Here is a 25,761-nt window from a genome sequence, read left to right on the forward strand (position 1 = left end):
CTCTACAGTGACAGTCTCCAAACCCACGTTTAAAGAGGGGGGAAGGGGACAAGAAGATTTGATTCTCAGTAGAAGTAAAGCCCCGTACTGCCCTTCCGCTCATGTCAGAATATGACTCTCCAACCTTGACTTTCACCTTTTTGAAGATTACATGAAAATCAAAATTTGCCATTAATTGCTAATAAGAGCTTCAGAAAAGGAACCCACAAAATCTGTCTTTTACATACCTATGCAATATGTGTCTCAATATTACACTTATTAGAAATATGACAGTTTCTTAAATAAATATATGTACATAATCTGAAGACACTTCATCTACGATGTACTCTGAATAATGAGTAAACCATTCCAAGAATAGATGCACCCATAGTATCCACACCAATATAACTGTCTGTGAGCTGCTCTTATTTAGGCATTTAATCCTTTTCTCCAAAACATTAAGGCAATAAACACAACTTCAGAAAGGAAGAATTATATCTTCATTTGACCCAATTCCAAATGCCTGCATACAATGGATATGAACAAACAACCCTAATTTCTCAAAATCTTTATATGGCAACAATTGTGAAGTGTACAGAACTTTTATTGCAGAAAATATTTTCCAACTTAAATGTTATACAGAGAATAGCTCTATGTAACTTCAAGCCAGCCTTACAGAGATTACTCATCAGTTTTACTTTGTCTCTAAACTATATTGGCAATATAAAATGTGGACCTCTCATGTTTTTTTTAAATTTAAGAATAGAGTATGAATGTCACACATAAACAGGCAATGAAATCTGGAAACCTATTTTTTTTTTCTCCTTAAACTGAACTCTTTGAAATAGAGACCGTGAAACATTGTCTCTGTTTTCAAAGATATTGAACAGAGAAAAGATAGAAAATGTATTTTCCTGGGGCACCTGGGTGGCTCAGTTAGTTGGTTAAGAATCTGACTCTAGATCAGTTCATGATCTTGCGGTTCATCACTTCGAGCCTCACATTGGGCTCTGTCCTGACAGCTCAGCACCTGGAGGCTTCTTTGGATTCTGTGTCTCCCTCTTTTTCTGCCCCTTCACCCTCATGCTCTGTCTTTCTCTGTCTCAAAAATAAACACTATTTTTTTAATAAACTATATTTTCCTACTTAAATAAAAGTTCCTGTTAAGTGAACATGACAATGGCTTACTACCCAGAAAAAGTATAATGCATTTGTGTTGAATAACAATTCTATAAATATATTCAATCATTTTGATAAATGAATAAAATATATAAATCAGCTTAACAGCTGAATATATCATGGCTATTATGACACACTTTCTGAAGCATTCTGAATATATTATGTTAGTATATTCTACTTTAGTTGTTAAATTTCTGGAAAATCAGCATATTCGCCATGAATAGTGCCTTAACAACTCTGCCCAAAACATATTCACTATTTAATCATCCATATGAACTCTGCCAGTAATTAGTAATCACACACTGAGTGTCTATTATGTGGTAAGTATCAGAAATATATTCATATATGTCATATATATGATTTGTATGACTGTGCCTTCAAGGAGAAATACAGTATACAGACAGGCAAATGTACAAACACATAAATTATAATGTAGGCCATGAGAAAAGAATAAACAAATGTCACAGATAAAAGAATAATTCAGCAAGCATTCTGCTTGGGAAGTCTGTGAAAGCATCTCAAAAAGAAGCAATTTTTGAACTCAGTCTTGTGGGAGAAACAGAGTTCATCAGGAAGGTAAAATCTGAAAAGAGAATGTCTTTCAGGTACAAAGAATAAAGCTGTGTCATTAGAGGTCACCTGGTATGTTTCTGAACCTGTATGAAAAACTTGGCATGACAAGAATACCGGGTCCATGGCCAGATGTGGCAGAAGAGAATACCAAAGCCATAGTTTGGTGCTACTCTATACAGAATTTTATGCTAAGCCAAAGGGTTTTAGACTAAATCCTGTCAGAAACAAGGACACACATTAGTTTCCAAAGTGGGATAAATAATCCAACTCATTTCTCAGGGAAACACATCCAGTGAATATTGAAAGAAAAACCAGAGAGAAGCTACAACTCTGAGATCATATGGCAGACTTTTCCACAGACTTGTCTGCTCAAGAGATGAAAAGCTGATGGAATCAAGAAACATTTGAGGCAGGAACAAATTTACAAACTAGTTAGACGTAAAGTAAAAAAATCAGTGTTCATGTCACTAAAACTAAGTTAAACCACTTGTATCCGGAGATCAGCTTGTGAATCTGATGAAACCTATGATCTTACTCACATGTATGCATAATACAGAATTGTCCACTCATTTTCAGGAGATCCCATAGGCCCTGGCTAAGAACGGCTACTCTAGATGAAGTAGTTTGGGGAAAAGAGTTGTGTTTTATTTAAATCTATTTCCATAGTGCCCAACAACAACAACAACAACAAACTTGGTACAAAGTAGGCGATTCATAGTTTGTATCCAGTTGAACTGAATTCTCCATTAAAAACTGAATGGTTTCCTTTTCACTAACATCCTGCATCACAGCATCCCCTCATGCCAACTTCAGAATGTAACTTAATATACTTTTCTTATATCCATCCTTGAATAAACTTAAAATAATCTCCCCTTTATCTTTGTGATGTTCTTCTGGTTATAACTATTTACATCCACTCCTTCAAATTTGCGTGTTTATGTTTAGAGTAATATCACAAGGCAAAAAACCAAGAAGCACTCCTTGAGAGAACGCAATGGTCAAAATATTGAGAGAGGAAAGCTATTAGCAGAGATGCAATGCCAAATACAGGGTATGATCTCCTTACCCTGTTGAACTGTGTACTACCATTTTCTCCTTTCCTTTTCCTAATTTAACCTTTTTGAGAGGAGACCAAAAAGTTGTACCATTGCACATAACTAATACGAACTCACAGTAGAGAAAGAAGGTAGGGATATGGATAGTATGATTTAGCTTGCCAAATAAGAGATAATCAGATAACAAAATATGCATGTGCTCTTGTGAGGAGCTTGTAATGTTTATAAGCATGGACTCCAAAGCCAGAATGTCTGGGTAAACAACCCTGGTTCTCCTGCATATCAACAGTGATCTAATCAAGTTATTTAACCCCTATGTGCCTCGGTTTCCTCATTTGTAAAATGAGACCGAAAATAACACCCACTGTATTACTGTGAAGGTCAAATGAGTTAATATGATAATGTGATTAAAATACCACATCGATATAAGTGTTATATAGTGTTAGTGGAAATACTATCCTTGAGGGGAAAATCTTGGCACATAGTCACATACCCAGTGCAATTCTGACCTGTAAGGCTTAAAATGTTGAAAGAGGTATTTAAATCTGATGTGAGTATCAAAGAACAGCATCCATTTCACAGTTATTAGGAGATATCTGATTCCTCTTGTTGATTTAATTCTATATATGGTAATTTAGTAACATAAATAAGTAGGCGTATTTCAGTTCCAAGCACATTTGTGATATATAATAATTTTCTAGAGAAAGCAAAAAAAAAAAAAGATTTCACAGAATCAACCTTGTCTTTATAAGTATGAGAATGTCTGAGGAAACATAATTTTGTTGGTGTAATCTGGTTCATATTCATGGCCCCACCATCCTTGAAGTAGAAGAGGAGAAGGTCACAAAACCCATCTACCCAAGCAGTCATGTTGAAAAGGTGAGGGTGGTTTTATTGGCAGCTAAGTGCCCTGCTACCTTACCAATATGCTGATTGTGTATTTAAGTTCCTAAGAAGGACCTAAAAGCCTTACGTATGTGTGTGTATGTGTGTGTGTGTGTGTGTGTGTGTGCACATGCTTATATGATTCAGCCAAAGATGCTAAGCCACTTTTCTTCCCTCTCGTCCATGAAACCACAGTTTCCTAATCTTCCGCAATGAGCCAGACCCCAGGACAAGGGGCCAGATAAGTTATCCTGAGTTGCAAATTCAGGAATAGGATGCACCAGGGAATTACCGAATTATCAAAACAGCGTGAAAGAGACTGAGTCAGAAATTATTGCAGTCGCATTAAAAAACTGTAGTTTCTATAAAATATATTCTTCTATAATATTCCCAGTACCATAAGGAATACTGGAATCCAATCTGGGCAAAGCAAAGAATTTGAAAACATTGATTTATCATGGTGGAGATGTTCAAAATATGTTGTAACTCTATCCAGAAAAACCTTTTTTTATTATTTATTTTTTGAGAGACAGAGAGAGACAGAGCATGAGTGGAGGAGGGGCAGAGAGGGAGTCACATAATCCAAAGCAGGTTCCGGGCTCTGAGCTGTCAGCACAGAGCTGGATGCGGGGCTCGAACTCACGAACCGTGAGATCATGACCTGAGCTGAAGTCAGGAGCTTAACTCACTGAGTCACCCAGGCACCCCCAGAAAAACCTTTAATAGAAATACTGTGACATCTCACTTTCATGCTAACTTTAAATGTGCTATTTTAACATTATTCTTATATGTATGTTTTTTTCTTCTAATTAACTTGTAAGTGTCTCAACAGCAAAATTCTTGAAAAACAGGGGAAAAAAGCATCTTCTACTTCCTACTGGAATCTATTTACTTACAAAGAATTCTAAGAGGTTAGGAATGAATCTTGTGTATGGCTGTTAAGTAGATGATAATTCTAAAGCAAAAGACTGAAGCCAAACTTATCAGAGGAGCAAACTGGTCAAAAAGTGAGTGTAGGCACAAGAGACCATGAGCAACCTACCATTGTATTGTGCTGAGAGGTGGGGGTCCTATGGCCACAAGTCTCTTGCGTCAGCAGAGAAACTGGCTGAAATTCCTCAGAGTGAGGCTTGTTGGGAAAACTCACATGCAAGGGAAGGTGAAAGGCTGGGAGCCCGTCACTCTCCTCTTCTTCCACTTTCTGTCTGCTTGTCACCATGGCTACCTCTCCATCTGCTTCCCCATACGGAGAGGCTGGTCGCTTGGAAGACATCCTGGAAGGAACAAAAGAGGAGAAAATAATGAAACCTCCACATAAATCCTTAATGCCGTCATTGTGTGGTTAGGGGCCATTGTAACAGAAATGCCTTTTTGTGCTGGCAGAGAGCAGGAAACCATCCAAATACCACTGCAAAGCGCACACAATCAGAAACAATGGCCAAGCAGGTAGCAACAGAACAGTGCTTGTTTGTTGTGAGAATAATACACTAATATAGCACTCTCTTGTATTCTGGCTTCTTAAACAAGAGAATTCACCTAAGAACACTGCATAAGGAAAGACCATTCCATTTTAAAGGGGAAAAAAAAAGCAAAACATACCCATCTAGTTTTACACTTTGATAGACCTCATTGAAGACAGAACATCTATGAATAACAAATACTGTCGGCAGCTAAAAGAGGGAAAAGAACTAAAATTTCTTTCATCAAAAAATAAACAAAATAAGTGAATGGTGGCCATTATAACAAATTTGCATTTTATTAAAAGTAAGATTATTATGACATGTAGAAATAAATATTAGTTATAAGCAAACCTCAGACTTCATGACAAAAAGTTTGATATTTGCTTAAAGCTTATTAAGAATTGAATAAATTTTACAATTGCCGTTAATCTTGAAACATTTGAGGATTTTTCTTCCCTCGCCTCCCCATTTATTTCTAATATCACATATGCAAAGTGGTAAAAAAAGTAAAAATATAAAAATATTTCAATTTTCATTTCCACAGCTATCAAAGATTTAGAGGTGGATTCTAGACTTATTTGCTCTTTAGAATACCTAAGTAAGAGAGGGAAATCAAATAAAGATGTTTGGTTTTGATGAGCTAATGCCTATAAGAAAATTCACTTAGACAATTAAAAATTAAACACTTTTTTTTGTATTTGAGTCTAAGAACACTATTAGAGCTTAAAATATGTGGCAATTATTCTTAAGCAGATAGTTCCCTTTCTTTTCACTACAAGAGTTATATAGAAGTAGTATAGAGTTAAAATTTCTAATTAAAGAAAAGAACTCTTGTATTTACAACTTGATCTGACCTTGAGAAAGTTGTTATTTTGCTTAACAAAGAGTGTTACCTAATCATCCATTCTTATTCTAGACCAGGCAGGAAAGTCTTAGCTGCCACACTGCTTCTTTCATATATAACCCTGATCTTTAAATTTAAAATTTACTATAAAAAAGATGCTCCTAATCATTGCTGAATAATACTATTCTTAGTGTTAAAAGTTTCAAAGGAATAGAGTATTCGAGTACTGCAGATACTCTACTAAGAATAATAGCACAGTTTAAAAAAAAAAGTCCCTGGAATCAGACAAACATGAATTAAAATAATGATTCTACTACTTGCTAGCTGTGAGACTTACCTTGAATCTATATCAATTTACTCATCTTTAACCCTTGAATCTATCTTAATTTACTCATCTTTAAAATGAGATGTAAATATTTTCTGGTAATGCTTTTTGAGACTAAACTGTGTAGTGTATGCAAAATGACTTGTAGAGCATTCAGCACTAAGTAGACGCTCAATAAACCATGGATACTATTTACTTTAAAACTTTAGGGGCGCCTGGGTGGCTCAGTAAGTGAATCATCTGACTTCAGCTCAGGTCATGATCTCATAGTTCATGGGTTCAAGCCCTGTATTGGGCTCTGTACTGACAGCTCAGAGCCTGAAGCTTGCTTCGGATTCTGTGTCTCCCTCTTCTCTGTTCCTCCCCTGCTCACACTCAGTCTTTCCCGACCTCTCAAAAAGAAATAAACGTTAAAAAACTTAAAAAAAATATAGCTACAGTGTAACCTATACCTCCTCTCATCAAAAAACCAAAAACCCAACACCAAATCTCTCCAAGATGAAGAAAGCACCTTGCTTTCCAGGAGGTAAAGCAGGAAATCAGTAAGAAATATGAAATCTCCTCATAGAGAAATGCTCCCTGGCCAATCATACCTAGCAACAAACTGATCAAACGTATTTGCAGTCATAAAGAAGAAATACTAATAGCAGAAGTCTTGATCAGCTGAATAACAGAGAGAAAGGAAGAAATGGCGGCTACCAAGTAAGCACTATCTAGAGGAGAAGTAGACTGGGCCATCACATTACAGGTGTCTAGCTATTTCTAATCTCATTACTATGCTTTACTCCACATATACGCTACGTGTGGAGGGAGGAAGCAATGGTCTAGAGGTGGAATGGTCCTAGTCTCATTGGCAACACGTCTATCACCAACTTGAAATACTAAAGTATATGTAATAACTCTAAACACTAGAGATACTAACTTCCACTGTTCTGCTTCTATGCTCTCCAAGCAAACTTCCAATTGCCATGTAGAGAATGAGCTGACAAGAAGAGATTTAAAATACTTAAGGTCTTTGTGAAGCGATTTATCAGAGTAAATCAATAAAAGGACTTTTAATTATTTCTTGTTTTACACATAGTTTGACTCTAAGGGGACCCTGCATTTATTATACAAGCCATAGTATTTATGGTCTGTGTAGCCATTATCACTGTTGGTGAAATTAATAAATTGGTATTCTGGTGTCTACCTCAGTCATGTGTACAATAAGTCTCTTAACTGTCCCAAAACTCCCGGCTGTTGGCAAAAGCTAGTCTCCGGATTATTAAAGTAGAAAGCTAGATCAGCTGGCCTTTCCTAAGTTAATACAATTCTATGACCTTCAGAAGGCATGACTTTTTTTGCTGATCTCTACTTTCTGGATAGCGTTATTAATGATTATGAAAATTGTAAGTCCAAAAGTAGACATAAGGTAAATATGGTAAATAGTTAAGACACTGCTACTCTTCTCAAAACATCTTGTCATTTCAGTATCTAAATTATCTTTATGTACCACTGGATAAACAGTCTCTCTTTCTATATATATCATTCTACGGAGCAAAAGCGTAAGGTCTCAAACACTGCACACGAAGGAGTCGTGATGCCAGAAGGCAAATGATTCTAAACAATTATATATTTTATGCTTATTTCAATTCCATTTTCAGACACTTACAGAATGTTCTTAATGTGCTCAAGATGAGAATCTTTTCATACAGTTCAGGTAAAAGATTTCTTAAAGATTAAAAAAAATATGGTGACAAAATGCCATAGTTCAAAAATAGGCTATTAAGTCAGAAAAAAAGCAAATACTTAAATTATAGAGAGAGCTATCGATCTGCCTACATTCATGTTTTGCCTGACTCATAGCACTTCTAAAAATATTGATCACAAATCACCAATAGTGTTAGATTCTTAAATTTTTGTTCATCTACCAAACAGTTTCATTCTGGAGAGAAGAAAGTCTCATTAACTTAAAAAAAAAGTACTTTCAATGTTATGTTATTGTTTATTCTGGTCTCCACTTTATTTCTGATTTTCTTTGTTAGGGATTTCCTTCCTCCACTAAATTTCATCTAAGTTTCTTCTTTTTCTAGTTCCTTGTGGTGTAATTTTGTTTATTGGAAATGTTTTCTTAACACAAGCATTTATGGCATAAATTTCACTCTAACATCTGCTTTTGCTGCATCTATAGGTTTTTGAATATTGCATTTTCCTTTTCTTTGGTTGTGAGACATAGTCTGATTAGCTGTTAAAAAAATGTCTTACTTATTGTAAAATTATCTACCGTTGGAATTGTTAAGCTTTCTGTCAATGTTTACTTCATGTATGTTGAACTTGTGTTTTACCCATGCATATTAACAATGATTATATCTTCTTGATAAAAAGCAAATAATAAAGGAAGATACATAATAAGAAAAGAAGTCATGTCACTTTCCACGCATTGGTTATCTGGGATACGTAGGGCTCCAATTCGTGTGACTGCTTATGTGGCATGACTGTGTTACACATAAGTGTTGCAGCGCATGGACATTTTGGAACCATCTGAAGAGCTAGGCTGAAGCATGTTCTTATGTACTGATCCTGAGATGACTTTTGTCATTCCTGTGGTAGGTGCTAGACTTGCCAATGAATAAAATGCAGACTTCAGGGGCGCCTGGGTGGCTCAGTTGGTTAAGCGGCCGACTTCGGCTCAGGTCATGATCTCGCGGTCCGTGAGTTCGAGCCCCGCGTCGGGCTCTGGGCTGATGGCTCAGAGCCTGGAGCCTGTTTCTGATTCTGTGTCTCCCTCTCTCTCTCTGCCCCTCCCCCATTCATGCTCTGTCTCTCTCTGTCCCAAAAATAAATAAACGTTGAAAAAAAAATTAAAAAAAAATGCAGACTTCAAAGAAAACGACACGAGACAGACAAATATAATCCAGTGTGAAACTAACCCATGGAGGTAATAATGATATAATAGAATCTTTAACTTGGTTCTGTGTACAGACAAGAAAATCTTTTTTAAAAGAACTGGTGTCTAATTCTAGGGCAAAAGGGGGTCCTCAAATCAACACCATTTACTGATTGCTTACTATGTGCAAGACACTTATCTAACGGGAATTAAAATGTGGAATTTAAGGTCTCTGCTTTAAAAGGTTTATTCATTGGTTGAGAAGATTTGGAGAAATAATAATGAAAGACAGTTCAGGTTAAGGGCCAAATGATACTACATCTAAATACCTGAGGGTTTCACGAGGCCCAGAGGATCCTGGAATACTTAGAGGAATGGTTGACCAACCGAGTTTTGGGAGGAAAAGAAGGTCAAATGGGAAGTCTGGGATAAACAGCGTGGGAATTTCACGTAGGAAGTAATGATACAAGCAAAGATGCAGGGATACTTTCAGAAAGTACAGTATAAATTTAAGTCTCAAGATTACTGGGGAAAAAAGGACATTGAGGAATACGGACTAAATCCTGTCTTTAGACTATAACATTCCTGGAGTTGCTGAGTTACATGCATGGAATAGATAGAAAACAGCTTCCCTTCTAAAGGGCAACTTGCTTTCACATGAAGTCACTTTTCCTTTATTTGTCTTTGTAACACAATCTGCACAATCAGGCCACTCTAGTCCATATGTGAAAGTGATTTTAAAACTACTGGAGTCCTTTACTATTGGCTAAAGGCTCTCTGGGTGCACTGTAATCACTCTGTAAGTAGGATGTCCCCAGTAGTACTCAAACATGCACAGCAAACTTAAGGATAGGGAACAGGGTATGAGATTGCAACATAAACTAAACCATTGGTTCTCAACGTTGGCTGCAAACTAGTATTAAATACTGCTGCCTGAGTCCCACCGCCAGGCATTCTAATGTTATTCGTTCTGGTGTGGAGGTGAAGTATCTGAATTTTTTAAATTTGGTGATTCTAATACACAGTCAAGGTTGCAAGCCATTTGCACTAGTCAGATTAAAGCTCCTCACTCAAGATTTCCAAACTGTAATTCCTGAAGCCTGTGAATATGTTACCTTACAATACAAAAGATACTTTGCATATGTGATTAAGTTAAGGTGATTGACATGAGATTATTTTGGCTATTCTGGGTGGGCCCAAAGTAATCATAAAATTCCCTACAAAGAGGAGAGGGAGGAGAATCAAAGTCAGAGAGAGTGACTGGAAGATACTCTCTAGCCGGCTTTGAAAATGGATGAATTGGGGCTGTGAGCCAAGGAATAAAAGTGGCCTCTAGAGGCTAGAAAAAGTGATAAAAGATTCTCTCCTAAAACCTCTAGAAGGACTGAGCCCTGTGACTGGAAGACTTGTGGCCTCCAAAACTGTAAGTGTATAGATTTGTATTGTTTAAACTACGAACCTTGTGCTAACTTGTTACAACAGCAATGGGAAACTAATACACAATGTACACATTATTTCTTTCCCAGCTGGTATTTCCTCAATCTGAAATCTTCTTAACCCAGACAGATATACACTTGCCTGTTCTCTGACTCCATTTAGAGCCAACATCATTTTCCAGCCACGCCCTCCCTGGTTGCTCCTCCTGAACCAGCACCTCCTCATTCTATTTAGCACCTTGCCCCTCATATATGTTTATTTATTATCTGTCTGTCCCGCCATAAGTCCCAAGAGGGAAGACTTTCTTTTTGTTCAGAGGTTCATACCCAGGACTTAGAATCCTTTCTGAAGACAGCAGTTTTTCAAGAAATATCTGTTACCTGAAAGTTACCATCTAAAACCGACAACTCTCTTACTATTCTCTAACTATGAATAATTGTAAGATCTAGTCCTACAAGACAAGCATGCTTAGAAAATATCTTCATATTGTCATAGAAAAAGGAAATCCAGTTAAGGGATAACAGTATCCTTTTAAATAATGTCTGTGTAAAGGAATTGGCAAACTTAGTTGAATTAGGTTATTAAAATACTTGTGAAAAAAATCTTAGTCATTTTTTAAATGTCTATGTAAACTATAAACATGAAGTAATTTTATGAAAGAATGCTACATGGTTAATTATCACCAGACCTATTACTGAGGGATCACCTATTTACTGCTTTAGAATATGTTCCTTAATTCAACTCTAAAAAATGACAGCACAAACCAAGTGAAAGGAATTTGTATATGGGACAAACATAAGATGGAAGGCTTAGAATAGGAAATGCTTTCCTTCCATAACAGTATTCCTTTAAAGTTTTTCTTTCTCTAAATATTTTAACCTTTGATTAATTCAGACATAAAATCCTAAGAAGCAGTGCCTTCTACTGGTTATTCTTTAGGCATGATGATAGTATTTACTGTAAGGTTTGTAGTTAGGTATAAAAACTTGCTAAATAAATAAATAAATAATATCTATAAAGAACAAACTCAAATTCCTGCTCTTCTACAAAGCCTTCCCTTCCACCATGGTTGAAGTGACTTCACCCCACCTCAAACAACATCATTAATTCTCATTATTAGTCTCCATGAAAAACTGAACATCAGTATAACCTATGACATTCATTCAATAGTTTATTTTTCTTTTCTTCTTAGTACATGCAGTACCTGAAACTAGAACACAAACACGGGAAATGCAAGAATATCATTTTTTTGAATTTCTTGGAATCCCCATGACATGTAGCCTATCTTCCACTTAATAAGATTTCAGTAAGTATAGTTCTACTTTTAACCATTTCACCTGATTTTCCCAAGATAAAGGCTAAAGCTATGACTGTATGATAAAGGTCTTTCCAAATTGTGCCGTGTTTTTTTTTTCTCCCCCAAATAGTCTAATCCTCTATGCTGAATGAGATACAGATTAATTATACGGCAATACAATTTCTAGCACACAGTGTATTTTCCTATGAATAAATAAATGAATTGCATGAGTGTCTATTTTGTGCCAGGCAATTTATCTTTATGTTATGGAGGTAACAGGCAACTTAGATATGAAGACCCTTCTGGGTTACTGCTAAGGAAGTACAGTTTAGATGGAAATAGAAGCTATATACCCACTCATCCATTTATTCATTAATGGAAAAACATTTATTGAAAGACTACCATGTGCTTGCAGATAACAATGTAATTAAGAAATCAATAAATAATATTTTAAGGTAAATGACTTTTTATAAATGTGAGTACTATGGGAGACAGATAATAGCAAGATGATGTCTCACTAAAATAATCAGAGAATGCTTCCTACAAATTACAAGAATTCAACAGGGTAATGAAGGATGGGTCCGATGTCAATAGAGAAGACGAGAAGCTTCCAGACAAGATAAATGACATTAGCCAATTAAAAAAAAATATATAGAATGATAGATATGGCATGGTTTGGCGAATAGTTTAGTTTAAGCAGAAATTTCTAGGAGGACTAAATGCAGATAAGGATGAAAGGCAGGGACTAAATGACAATGATTCTGATTAAATCCTATCTCTTTTAAATGGCTAAAGCAAAATTTGAAAGTGAAACTGAAGGCAGAAGGGGGCTGGTGATGGTTTGTGATCCCCAGAGTAACACAATCGAAACACTATTTTAGAAAGAAAAATCCTCAGACATTAGTAACTGATAGAAGATTGAGGGTGGGAACCAGAAAGGGAGAACAAGTGAGAGAGATAATTCAAACATAAAGAGATTGCTGGACTGTATAATTGAGAGAAAAACACTGCTAATAAGAAATACATAAAAACTAGAAAGAAAGGCCAGTTTGGAAGAAAATATGGAATCCAGTTTTAGAAATAAATCTTTGTTGATTGCAAGATTTTAAAAAAGAAACAGCAGGTACCAGAAAATGGAGAACTTCTGTGGAAGTAACTGAGGCAGCGTGGTCTTTGAAACACCAGTAGAGAGTTAACAATAATTGTAATTATTTCTGATTGACTTCTTCCACAATGCTCCAAGTCAGTTTATTTATTGTTCTTGTTTTATAAAATAGGAAACAGAGTCACAAATTAGATATCTTTTCTCGCACTATTTGGTCTCCGCACAATAATAGGCAGCACCTCAAGCACAGAACTGTCTCTCCAAGGGAAAAACTGGAAAAAAAATAGAGCGAGGGGGAGGAAACCTTGCAGTCCATCCTACTAAGGGGGATCAGTGTATAAAAAGGATTAGCAAAAAAGAGAAGTCAAAGTGATAAGCAAAGCAGCATAATTATTCTTTAAAACAATTCTACCAAACCAAACATTTGTTAGATGAACTTCTAAAATTCTGGACCATGACATTTATTTAACTTACAACGTCCGTTAATTGCTCTCCTAAATAACTGTTTTCACTACTTACTCTCTCGCGTTACATTTCAAGCACAGCAGAATGCAGTTTTAAAATGACAGAAAATATTTGAAGGATGCATCTTAAGGGAACAATGAATATGGGACATTAAAAAACAAAATAAAAACTGACAATCCTTCATATCCACAGATTACACTGCTTTTCTAGAAGTTACGGACCTCAAGTTTTTCTAGTAATAAGACTATTTGTACAAGACATTTACATTTACTTGTCTGGTCTCTTCTGTAATTAAGGTTGTTGTGAGAAAGCTAATCAAGATTAGGAATTAAACTCTACTGTTTACCAAAGGTATTTTCACAATAGAATATTACTTATCTAATAAGGGAAACCAACATAGACATTTAGCATGTCTAGGCACATTTTGATCCAAATGAGTGAAACAACCAATACTTCCTGCGTGACTTATAAACACAGAATTACAAAAAAAATTAGCATATCATTTAAAGAAATAATAGTTTCATTACTCTCACCTATGAATTTCAATTCTTATTATTCATATTTCATGGTTCAGCCTTTCTGCTTCCCTCTTACATGTTTTGAACATCTTCATTTTCCTACTAAGAGTCAGCTTTGTGTTTACTTTGTGAACATTCCATGTCAATTTTATAAACAAGTCTGTCATATATAACATTCAGAAGCCTTTTAAGTTGCGGAAACCTTATTTGTGGTAAACATGCAGACTTTCCAACTTGTATAATTTTTTTTTCTTTTATCCATAAATCCTCCTTGCCATCAGCTTCTGATACAGAACATGCCAATCTCTATACTTCTCTACACTTTGCTTCCCGCATACAAAGACCTCATTCATTATATTGTTATTTACAAGCATGAACAAGTTCATCAGGTCCTGGCATAAACTATAAATGCAAGTAGAAACACAGATTTCATAGAAATATAAAAATGGACAACACCAAGTAATAAATAAGACTAGACTCCCTTGTCACTCTCAGTACACATTTCATCACTAGAGTAGAAACTTATTTCTACTAGTATTTATAAACAAAACTTACCATACCATTGAAATCTAAAAACAAAAGTAATTTTTGAACTACAGCTACATAACAATAAATTCATTATTCTCTTCTGAAATATAATTTGCATTTGCAGAAAAATGTTAATACATATTATAAAAGTTTAAATTGTACTTAAACTGCTAAATAAAAATGTTATAGTCACCAAGAAATTTCAAAGGGACCTTTACCAAGGCTGTTGCCTGTGTTTACCTTGTCATATGTTTAGTTTCTGAGATGTTCTCTGCATTGACATCAAGGAGTTCACTGTACCATCCCTTCTTTCTGGTAAGAATGGCACTGCTTTTAATTTCTTTACCACCTTTGTGCCCTTCTCTTCACCGGCATGTCTGCCCTTACCAAAGAGCATTCCCAGCCTTGCCCCCCCACCACCACCACCGCCAAAGAGTTAGACATGGAGGGAAGTACAAGAACAAGGAAAAAATGAGGAAGTACAGGGTTCTTTGCAAAAGGGGTGGTGACAAAAGCAAAAATATCAGAAGTCAAAGAGAGAGAAGACTGAGAAATAGAATTTAATTCTTTTTAATACCTGAAAGAAATGAGTGCCTCTTTAGGAGCTGGACAAAGGATATTTCAAAAGTGCTTGAATTAATGTGCCTAAAGTAAGCAATACAATTCAGTTTAAAAGTCGCATTTGTTTTTGTTTTCTAAACAAGAGTGAGAAAGAACCGAAGGTAAGCATTTGGAAGCAGTTTATGATAGCAAAACTCCATCCTACAATGATTCAGAATTCAAAATTCGATTCTCTCTCCACTTCCTTTTCTTACTATTTCACTGATAATTACCAATCACTAAAAATTTCACTCCAAAATTAGACCATGCATTATTGGATGAAGACTCTCAGAAAATTTTCTAAATAAAAAGATTGCTTTATTATGAGTAACATAATAGTTGGGTTCTAGAGCCAAAATTTATCTAAACAAATGATCTGCCAGTTAAAACTTCTCATCTTTATGTTTTATTGTGTTATTTTAAAATTAATCCACACTTGCTAAGTGCCTAAAACAATAGTATTCGTGATAAATGAAAAGGTACAAAGCGTATTAAATTTAATTAAACCCTATTGTAACCATTCCATAATGTTCTAATGCTTAGAAAAGTTCATGCTAAGACTGACAAGATTGGAGGTAAACTGATCACAAGAACATTTGATTCCTAAATACAAAGTCACTTTCATAAAGAGAAGAGCGAGCAAACATTTTTACAGAATTCTACATTTTTTTGAAAAAATTACTGAAACTTTTCTCATGATTTACAACACAAGAATATAGCAAGAAGTACTTCCCACTTAAAAATAAATCCTGACTTCTTGACTTCTTCAATAATTATTATAATTTTATTTCCTTGTCTCAAAAATAGGTGCACCTAAATTTGAGTTATTAAACATTTGATCGCAGAATCTTTTCAATTGTCAAAAACACTAACTTTCAACTAAATCTACCTGAAGAAAACATAATACAAATGATTAAGACCTTTAAGTGTTGAAGAGAAATTTCTTTTAAGTTGTAGGTAAAATGACCAATTACATGAGTTGTGCAGAAGACAATACAAAACTGTAAACAGCAATTTGCTGTGAATTACATAATCCATGTATTGGTATACATTTGCCATTAATCAGAAACAAACATCTACAAGTTAAAAGTGTCAAAGTCCTTTTGTTCTGATTATTTATAAATTACTTTGAATAACCTAACATTAAGATTTGTGGTTCTAAAACTTGTTATTACAGTTAGAAAGGATATACTTTTTGAGGACATAAAAAAGCTTTTTCCATTGGAGTATGGGTTTTGCCTTTCTGACAGCTCCAAGTCCACAGGATGTGGAAGGATGATTTAAATTTTACATCAAAACTGTGACTGCACTAGACTTTTTCCCCCTTCTCAAGGGAGGCATTGTTCTTGCCTTTCCATAACCAGGCGTGACAGTGCCAGACTGGAGTCATACGGCTGGTCTCTGAGTCAGCGTGAAAGTGCTCACCTCCTGAGTTTCCCCAGATGCTCGGCTCCTTGTGAGTCTGAAAGCTGAGCACTGAGTAGCCACATACTCCATTCCTGGGACAGATAGAGGATTGAAGGGAAAATGATCTAGTGATTAGCAAAACCATCTCTTCCAGTATGTGCTGTAAAACTTTAGAATTTAGTAAGAGGTAACAATAAAAAAAACACCGTGTATTTATTATCAGTACCACTTTTCTGAACCAAAAGTTGGGACAAATTGTTTAACTAGTAGTTGTGTGCTTCTGAGATAAAGCAATGAAGGAAGTCTAAAAAATCAGAAGCTTTTAGAATTTTCTGAGACACATGGTTGCCACATGTATAAATTTCAGGTTATAAACAACTGGATAGAATAGTGAAAGAATACTATATGAAATGCCTATCTATTCTCTAGATCTCTAAAAAGGTACCTTTAAAAATTGTCTGTAGAATCCCTGGAAAGGAACAATCTTTTCTGTTATCACAATAATTGGTAATGAAACAGGGATTAATTCTGTTTCTATTGTTCTGTCCTCGAATGAACCTTTCAGGAAAGTTTGAGAGGTGTCTGTATATTTTTTAAAAATTTTTTAAATCTTTATTTAACTTTGAGAGATACAGTGGGGGAGGAACATTAAGAGAGAGACACAGAATCAAAGCAGGCTCCAGGCTCTGAGCTGTCAGCACAGAGCCCAACACCGGGCTTGAACATACAAACTGTGAGATCATGACCTGAAACAAAGTGGGGCGCTCAACTGACTGAGCCACCCAGGCACCCTGAGAGGTATCTGTATCTTGTGTATATGTGTGAGCAAGTGTGTGCGGAGGGTTGGGGGTGGGGAGAGAAACAAAGAGACAGGGAGGGAGGGAGGGAAAGAGAGAAAGAGAGAGAGAGAGAGAGAGAGAGAGAAAGGCAGAGACAGAGAAAGAAAAAGAGGTGTGGGAGAAGAAGACTTTACTGTCTAATGATATGTTAATGGAAATTAATTATTTTTTCCTGGACTTCTCTATTAAGGATCTGACAGTACCATCTTAAGCAAAAGCATATGCTAACAACTTTCATTTACTATATAATTCAAAAGGACTGGTTGAGGTTTTACGTATTTTTGAAGAAAAAAAATTACAAAAATAGAAGCAAACTCTTCCCAAGTTATTAGCCCATAAAAAGTAAAGGAAAAAAAAGCCAAAAGAAATATGATTCTTAAATATTACTACTACAGTGAGTAGCACTAATCTCTTAGTTATTGCTTTCCAAAATAACGCCGCTCAATTTTTTTCATGTTGTTCTCAGGAGGATATGAGTGTCTTTGCATGTTCACATATGCACATATGCACATGTTTGTAATAGCCTATAATAATAGTTCACCATAAACACAGTGAAAGAAAATATATTTTCATTCTTGAACATCACTAGTCAGGTGAGGTGGAAATGGAAAAATACAAACAAAACAAAACAGTTCTAAGAAAGAAAGAATATCTATTTAGGCTTAATGATATTAATCTCTCTGTAAAAATATCAGGTGAGGTGGATATGCAAAAATATAAACACAAAGCAAAACAAAACAGTTTTAAGTAGAAAAAAATATCTCTTAGGTTTAATGATATTAATCCCTCTGTAAAAATATCATATGACTTATTTTAATAAGTTGGTCATTTTGGCTCTCTCAGGAAACTCTCCCTATGGCAGAACTGCAAATAGGATATAAAATTTATTTTCCAAAATAATATCCTTAAGTTCTGATTTTGTTTTCAGCCTCCCTCTCTCCTATCTCCTTATCCGAGTTTCCTCTTAAAGTGCCCACCCCCACTCACACTCTCTCTCTCCCCTCTCACATTACTGGCTAAGTCTAAATAAATAGCAAATTGTTCCATAATCAAAAGTGACTTATTCTTAGCATGGTGTATGTCTTGAAATAAAATCTGTGGCATGTTTAATTTATTTAGGATCTAATAATGATGACAAAAATAATTAAGTAACCAATCTAGTTTTAATTTCTTTTGTTTTCAAAGGTCATTGTGAAATCAAGCAAGTTAAGCCTTCAAAAGCAAACCTCTAGAGAATGGTGCACGTGTGTGTGTGTGTGTGTGTGTGTGTGTGTGTGTGTGTGTTTCCCCCAGCAGAAATGAGAAAGGAGGCTCACAGCTAAAAGGAATACTGAACATCAGCGTCAGATTTGTTAAGAATGACTGTCTAAGTAGTTCAATGAAGAAAAATATTATGACCCTTACCCTCTTTGGAATCCAGAAAAGTCTGACAAGGAAAAGTTTATACATTGCTAAATTGTGGCCAATTTAGGGGACTCTTTCTTTCCATGCCCCATACAGATTTGGTTACAGCTTGTTCCTACAACAGCTGTTGAAAAATGAATGAAGTAGAAAATATTTATGTTATATTCAAAATAGACAGCAAAGAACATATATACAGTGCAAAAATCTTTCCTAGGACAACAGCTTCTAGATGTGACAGACAGGCATGCTATGCAAAGACAGATTTTCTGAACCTCCTGACAAAATGCAGAATTTGCCATTATAATCATGAAAAGTCCAAAAGTAAGGGTGCGATGCCAAAGATGGTGAGCATCTATCAACCCAAACTCCAAAACAGCGGGATGCAGCTATGGTTGATGTTACAAGAATGCTGAACCTCTCTATTGGTTCCTTTCATGCCAAAGCCTCTTTGCTTGGATGAATATGAATTAAATCCATAAGCTTTCTTATTTTTCTAGCTTGACCTCTAAACTCATTTTACATCTTAACTGTTTATCTTCTTCCCCCCATTAATCTTTCTGGTTTTAGCACGTTCCCTGTTGTTTTTAGGGGGGAAAAAAACTTTAAAAGCATGGCCCATACTGCCACTGTGGATGAGTTAGGAATGTTAACTCTTTTCTATAAATGGGTACAAACTATTAGTAGTAACCTAAAGGCTACCCATTTCTTGCCCCTGAAGTAAAAATTCAAAGGATACGGCAAATGCCGCACAAAAGATAATCATCAAACTCTTATAAAAGTATGATAAGTATGAAGACATAAAAAGATCCCACTACAAGGTTTACACTACATTTCACACAGGGCTAAGTGTGATGTCACTATCACATTTCCATTAAAAAATTTAAAGTATGTCATAGAGATAAACTTTTTGAAGTAAATCGTTTTTCCTCTTTACTTTCTCTTTTCAAACCGTTCCGTGGCTAAGGATATACAATGCAGCTGTTCTTAAAAATACTATGTCACTATCATAGAAATGTCTAATTTTAGATTGTAATTTTAGTCAGTAATATGAGTTCTTTCTTCTTCTGTTTATTAAAATATAGATGATAAGAAATTTCACTGATTAACACAATCCATTTACTTACATTACCATAAAATCTGTTAGTAGAAAACCAAAAACTTTAAAGGTGTTCACTTTACAAATCCATAAAAGAAAAGAAAAACTAATCAAACGAAAACATCAACACTTTAAAGTTGGAATCTTGCACTTCAATAGTGTTTACCATTTACCATTTTATACGCAGTCTGCCATATTTTCTGCTGTTCTGTAGTATTTCCCCTGAAGCTTAACAAAGGCCCAGCTGTATAAACCAGTTCTGTCAAAGAACATAGTTAAGGGATGGATAAAACAGGGAGGGGTGTCTAACTGGCTGACCACTGTCTGAGCTTATGAGGATAAAGGAGCCTTGGTGGAGAAAAGTAATCATCCATTGCTTTTTTTTTTTTTTAACCTCATTACCACATGCTAAAACATTTTTTTCCACTACCCAAACACCCTATTCCAATCCCCTGTGACTTTGTGTTCCAAAGGGGACAAAATCCTCCCCAACATACCCTTCCCTCCTCTTCTTGTTTTTGTTTGTTTTGTTTGTTGTTTATTATGCTGATTTTATGTTTATGAAGGCATGATCCTTTAAAGACTTCCTAAAATACTGGTTTCCTCTCCATTAAACCATCCACACACAGTCCCCTGAAAACATTTTAAATGGCTAAATAAACTTACTTGTTTTGGATTCCTTTTTACCAAAATATTATCAACAGCTTTCTATTGCAAGATAGTTATTTCTGCTAAGGACTCTAGAAAATGACGTATCCCTTTAAAAGATAGTAAAGCATCTATAATTGAGGTAGAATGAGTGCTGAAACCCAGCGTGCATCTTAACATTTTAAAGAATGTTTCCATAATACTTCAAAGAGAGCTGGCTACATGCACACTCAGAGTGTGTAGCAACATGAGATATGGTCCTGAAGTTTGAAGGAAAGTTTAGAGTGAGCTAATTAATCCTTTCAAAACCTAGCTCTCATGTGTCCAAGAACATCAAACTGTGGGGAAGATTTTCCAGAGATTTAAATATGCATTTCCTATTTTCAAGTTTGTCATTCTTACATACTTTGCTGACATTATTTATAAAGGACTGAAGCCAAATCTCACTCAAAGGGAGCTACCATAACTGCACTGGTTAAAGAGTCAGCGAAACACATTAAATGCCCAAGGAAATCCCTGGGCAAGTGCCACTAGAACTTATATGGAGAGAACATATCAACTCTAAAGTTCGTTCTATTTCAGGGTGTCCTTTGAGGTTGGGACAAATATTTGAATGTTATTAAATCCTCTATTTATCCAAAGGCTGCTGCAGCCGCACTGTAAGACTTCTTCATCCTGCCCTGTCAGTGACCTAGTGGGATTATCCTTTTTTAGAAGGGGTAAAATATGATTCTTTCCCCCATCTTCATACTTTCTATTCAACGTGAAATGTATACTTATAATACTAAATGCATTTTCTTTAGGGTAAACCATGAATTCCAGTTGCTTTAAGAATCTACCTCTTCCCATATTCATGGCTTGTACAGGTACCAGAGCAATAGACATTCATACTCCACCTTGCTGCATGTGGTAGTCTAGTTTCATAAATAACGGAGTCATTTGCTTCTAATAAATGTTTGGTTCTTATGAAACACTCTGAACTTATCAAAGTATATCAAACCAATACTTGCCTATGTCATATTCAACTTATCATACAGGAGAAATGGAATACAGGGGGAAAAAATATCCCATGGCAAAAGGAAGCAATGTTTAAAAATTCACTTTTATACCATAAACTTTTATACCATAAACTTCTTTCCATGCCTTTCTTTAAAGTACTTAGTAAACTGTCTAGAAATAGTTGCAGTGCTTTCTTTAAAGTACTTAGTAAACTGTCTAGAAATAGTTGCAGATAATGTATCCAACTTTTATGAAACCCACCAAAACATTATCACACAAAAGAAAATGAAGCCACTGTGATATCTTAAGAAAATTAATACTAATTAAAATAAGTATTATCTATACACTAAATTTTCTCAAAGCACCTGGGTGGCTGAGTTGGTTAAGCATCTGACTTGATTTCAGCTCAGGTCGTGATCTCACCATTTGTCAGATGGAGCCCCACATGGGCTAACAGAGTGGGGCCTGCTTGGGATTCTCTCTCTCTCTCTCTCTCTCTCTCTCTCAAAATAAATAAATAAACTTAAAAAAACAAAATTTCTCAAATTCAATACACTTTCCAAAGAGAATATTTTAATTATACTATTAACATATCCGCATGTATACAATCTTTTACATAAATCAGTAGCAGAATCTTAAATCTGCTGAAACGTGCTGTGTCTTATTCTTTTCTTGCACTTCTTTGCATTCTTATTATGTCAAACAACCATTAATAAAAAGTTTACAGTGATTCAAAATCTATAAAAATGCTTTTTAAGATAACGCATACCTCCTGTTATTTAAATCTTCTTACAAAAAGCAATAAGAACAATAGTATTGTGGGAGACATCTAAAGATATTCTCTAGGACATATTTTTTTTTCACTTTGGTTTTAGAGAAGTATATGAATGACTCTCACTACTTGTGCATTGATATGTGCGAGTCACTGTGCAAATGCTGTATTATTTCTCATTATCATAACTCTCTATTGGACTACAGACTAAAATGTAAGAGTTAAAATCATTAACTTCTGAGAAGGAAACATAAAGGTCAATCTTCATGACCTTGGGTTTGGCAATGGTTTCCTAGATTTGACACCAAAAGTAAAAATGACAAAAGGAAAAAAAAAACTGATAAATTGAACTTCCTCAAAACTATAAACCTTTGTGCTGGACATGACACTATAAAGGAAAAAGCAACCTAAAAATAGGAGAAAATACTTGCAAATCATTTATTTGATGAGGGACTTGCTTCTAGAATATATAAAGTCTTCTAATAACTCATGTATGTATATATTTACATATACATACATATTTACTAAGTTTATATATATTTAAAAACTATGGGATTACAATAAAAGACAATGATCCATGTTTTAAATAGGCAAGAGATCTGAATAGACATTTCTTTAAATAAGATTACAAATTGCCAATGAGCACCTAAGAAAATGTTCACTATCATTAGTCATTAGGGAAATGCAAACTAAAAACCACAGTATGATACCACCTTTCACCCACTAGGATGGCTAAAATAAACAAACGTCAGACAATGACAAGTATTGGAGAGAACGCGGAGACACTGGAACCATCACAGATTGCTGGGAGGAATGTAAAATACTGCTGTTGCTTTGGAAAACTTGGGAAGTTTATAAATAGTTAAAAATAAAGTTATCATATGACCCAGCAATTCTCCCTTCTACGTATACACCTGAGAGAAATGAAAACATATGTCCACAGAAAAACTTGTACACAAATGCGCATAGCAGTATTATTCATAGCCAAGGAAGTGGAAGCCACCCAAACAGCCACCATTTGATGAATGGACAAACAACATGTGGCACCTCCGTACATAAAAATATTATTTGGTAATTAAAAAATGAAGGTTGGTACATGTTACGACATGGGTGAACCTAAGAGGAAAAAGCCAGTCACAAACGACACACAATATATGATTCCATTGCTATGAAATGTCTAGAATACGCAAATCTGTATATAAAGTAGGTCAGTGGTTGCTTAGGAAGGGGGTGTGGTAGAGATGGAAGAGAATGAGGAATGACTGCTAATGTACAAGATAGCTTTTAGAGTGACGAAAATATTCTGAAATTAGGATGTGGTGATACTTACACAACTCTGTGAATATACTAAAAATCATTCTATTATATACTAAGTGGGCTTGGTATAATAATCTCAAAAAGTAATTTTTTAAAGCTACAAAGTAGACATTATTGCCTCCATTTTATCTATAGAAACAGGCTCAGAGCTGTTACATAATTTGATAGAAGTCTTACTGAACTAGAATTTGGAGCTAGATCTGACCCAAATATCACCACATTTTCATTATAGAACATCTTTTTTTATGAAGGAACTTAAATATATGCTTTAAAACTGATTTTTTTCTCTAAAAAGTTAGAAGTATATTTATCATTTCTGTTGCTTGTGTTTGGATACAAGCTTTTATAGAACATTGTGGTTAGACCCACATTAAGCACAAGTCCTTTTTTTTTTTTTCTTCTCCTGACATTTTTTTCATTACTTTCTTTTAAACACCCTCTTTGTAACATTATCTTTTTGGAACTATGATAAGCAAATATTTAATGATTGTTCTAAATGAAAACACTGTACAAAATCAGAATTTATTCCTCAGGCACACAGGGCACATGATATCCTATTCTTCCATATGTTCTCAGTGGTGGGTTATCTATTTTTATGTTGATTCTTACCAATCTCTTCATTTAAATGTTTAGAAAAGATATGTGTCACCTTACTGTTATCATAGTTCAGTCTGGAGGAGTTTAACCCAGTATAACAGTCCTATGAACACAGGTGAAATTTTAGGAAGGTAACTTCACCTCCAGGTTATCTGAAGAAATTTCTAAGGATTCACAGCCTTTGTAAGTAATTTGTGGGATAATCTCCAAAATAATTATCACTAGGTGTTAGTATGTGTTTTTTTTTCCATTTTCAGGGCTCAAGCTTAGTCCATGTCCTGTGAAATCAACTATTGTTGGTGCTAGCTAGATAATCAAGTCTTTAAAAAAAATGTAGGGGAAGCAGAATGGATAAGCTGACTGTATTTTAACATTTCCTTTTTCTTAATAGTTTGTTTACAGATGCAGTCCCACTATTACGAAAGTAGAGCACGATGCTCAATTATTACTATTCCATGATATATTTTAAGATTTGTTCCACTTACGATAGTAGCTTGAATTGATTTAGGTCAATTCAGCATAGGCTCAGTTAAACAGACATTGATTTGCCTGGGCAAGTAACTTTAAACCAATTTAGAACTCAGCATTTCCTTGAAGTGCATCGGAGGAACTGTTTCAATTTTTATTTCTTTAAAAATGACTTAGACTCTATGAATGTGGAAAACAAAGAAATGCTTTAGAGGGAAAAGGCACAGACATTTGGGTAATAACAATACTAACTACAAACTATGGAAATGTAAGCACTAAAGCAAAGGAGCATATTGTTCCTAAGGACCCAGATACTTTAAAAATCAATGACTATTAACATTACTAATTAAAGAATTGTTTTTTAAATGTGTGCTAGTAGTTCACATTTATTAATTTCATCTTAGTTTAAATTAAGCATAATTTTTGTACTACAGTGAGTAATCTACTTAAAAATTCTAAATGTAAATACAGAAACCTCACATTCTGGTCTTTCTCTCCATTACTGAAACCCATCTAATAAACTTTTTAATCCAGTATAGACTTTTTAAGCAAACTCCAAGTGAATTTACTCACTTTGAATTTTGAAATTCATGAGTTCTCCGTGAGCTACTAAATTTGGACTATAGACTCTTTGAACCACAAACAATATTACTCATTTTTCAGGCTCATGCAAGATCTAGCATAGGGCATAGTAAACCAAACTGGAGGCTGGGGGGTGACATTTAAGAGCATGTGCTTTGATTGACAAACCTGGGCTGAGTCTCAGTCAGGCTATCTTCTGGCTCTGTGACTTTGACCGTGTAACCTAACCTCTCTGAGTTTCCGTTCTTTCACTATAGGAAATATAAATAGTATATTATTTATGCATTGGGGGGAAGTAAATGAGTACAGGGTACATATAAAACCATGCAGCAATGTACCCAACACATTATATATACTGAAAAAATGTTATCTATTATTATTGTTGTTATTTGGAACTCAATTGAGTTGAACTGAATCTAATTTAAACCACTCAAGTGTAAAGCATAGTTAAGGTTAGGATATGACACAATCTAATTAGCTATGAGAAGCCATCTGTGTTTAATATATTTGGACCTA

At 35.0% G+C, this 25,761-nt stretch overlaps 1 protein-coding gene across 9 annotated transcripts in view; it reads right to left on the minus strand.

Moving 5' to 3' along the window:
• The window catches only part of SOX5 (SRY-box transcription factor 5), a 1,014,136-nt gene that overhangs the window by 351,966 nt on the left and 636,409 nt on the right, over nt 1-25,761 (minus strand). For 7 of the 9 annotated variants that reach the window (XM_047867514.1, XM_047867512.1, XM_047867515.1 and 4 more), the window contains one exon: nt 4,714-4,945. In XM_047867514.1, coding sequence (XP_047723470.1) covers nt 4,714-4,945 — 232 coding nt within the window. The remainder of the gene's footprint in view (nt 1-4,713; nt 4,946-25,761) is intronic. The other 2 variants (XM_047867517.1, XM_047867516.1) reach the window with 1 other exon arrangement.

Source organism: Prionailurus viverrinus, chromosome B4 (assembly GCF_022837055.1).
Source record: "Prionailurus viverrinus isolate Anna chromosome B4, UM_Priviv_1.0, whole genome shotgun sequence".
In the NCBI taxonomy this organism is placed as follows: Eukaryota; Metazoa; Chordata; class Mammalia; order Carnivora; family Felidae; genus Prionailurus; species Prionailurus viverrinus.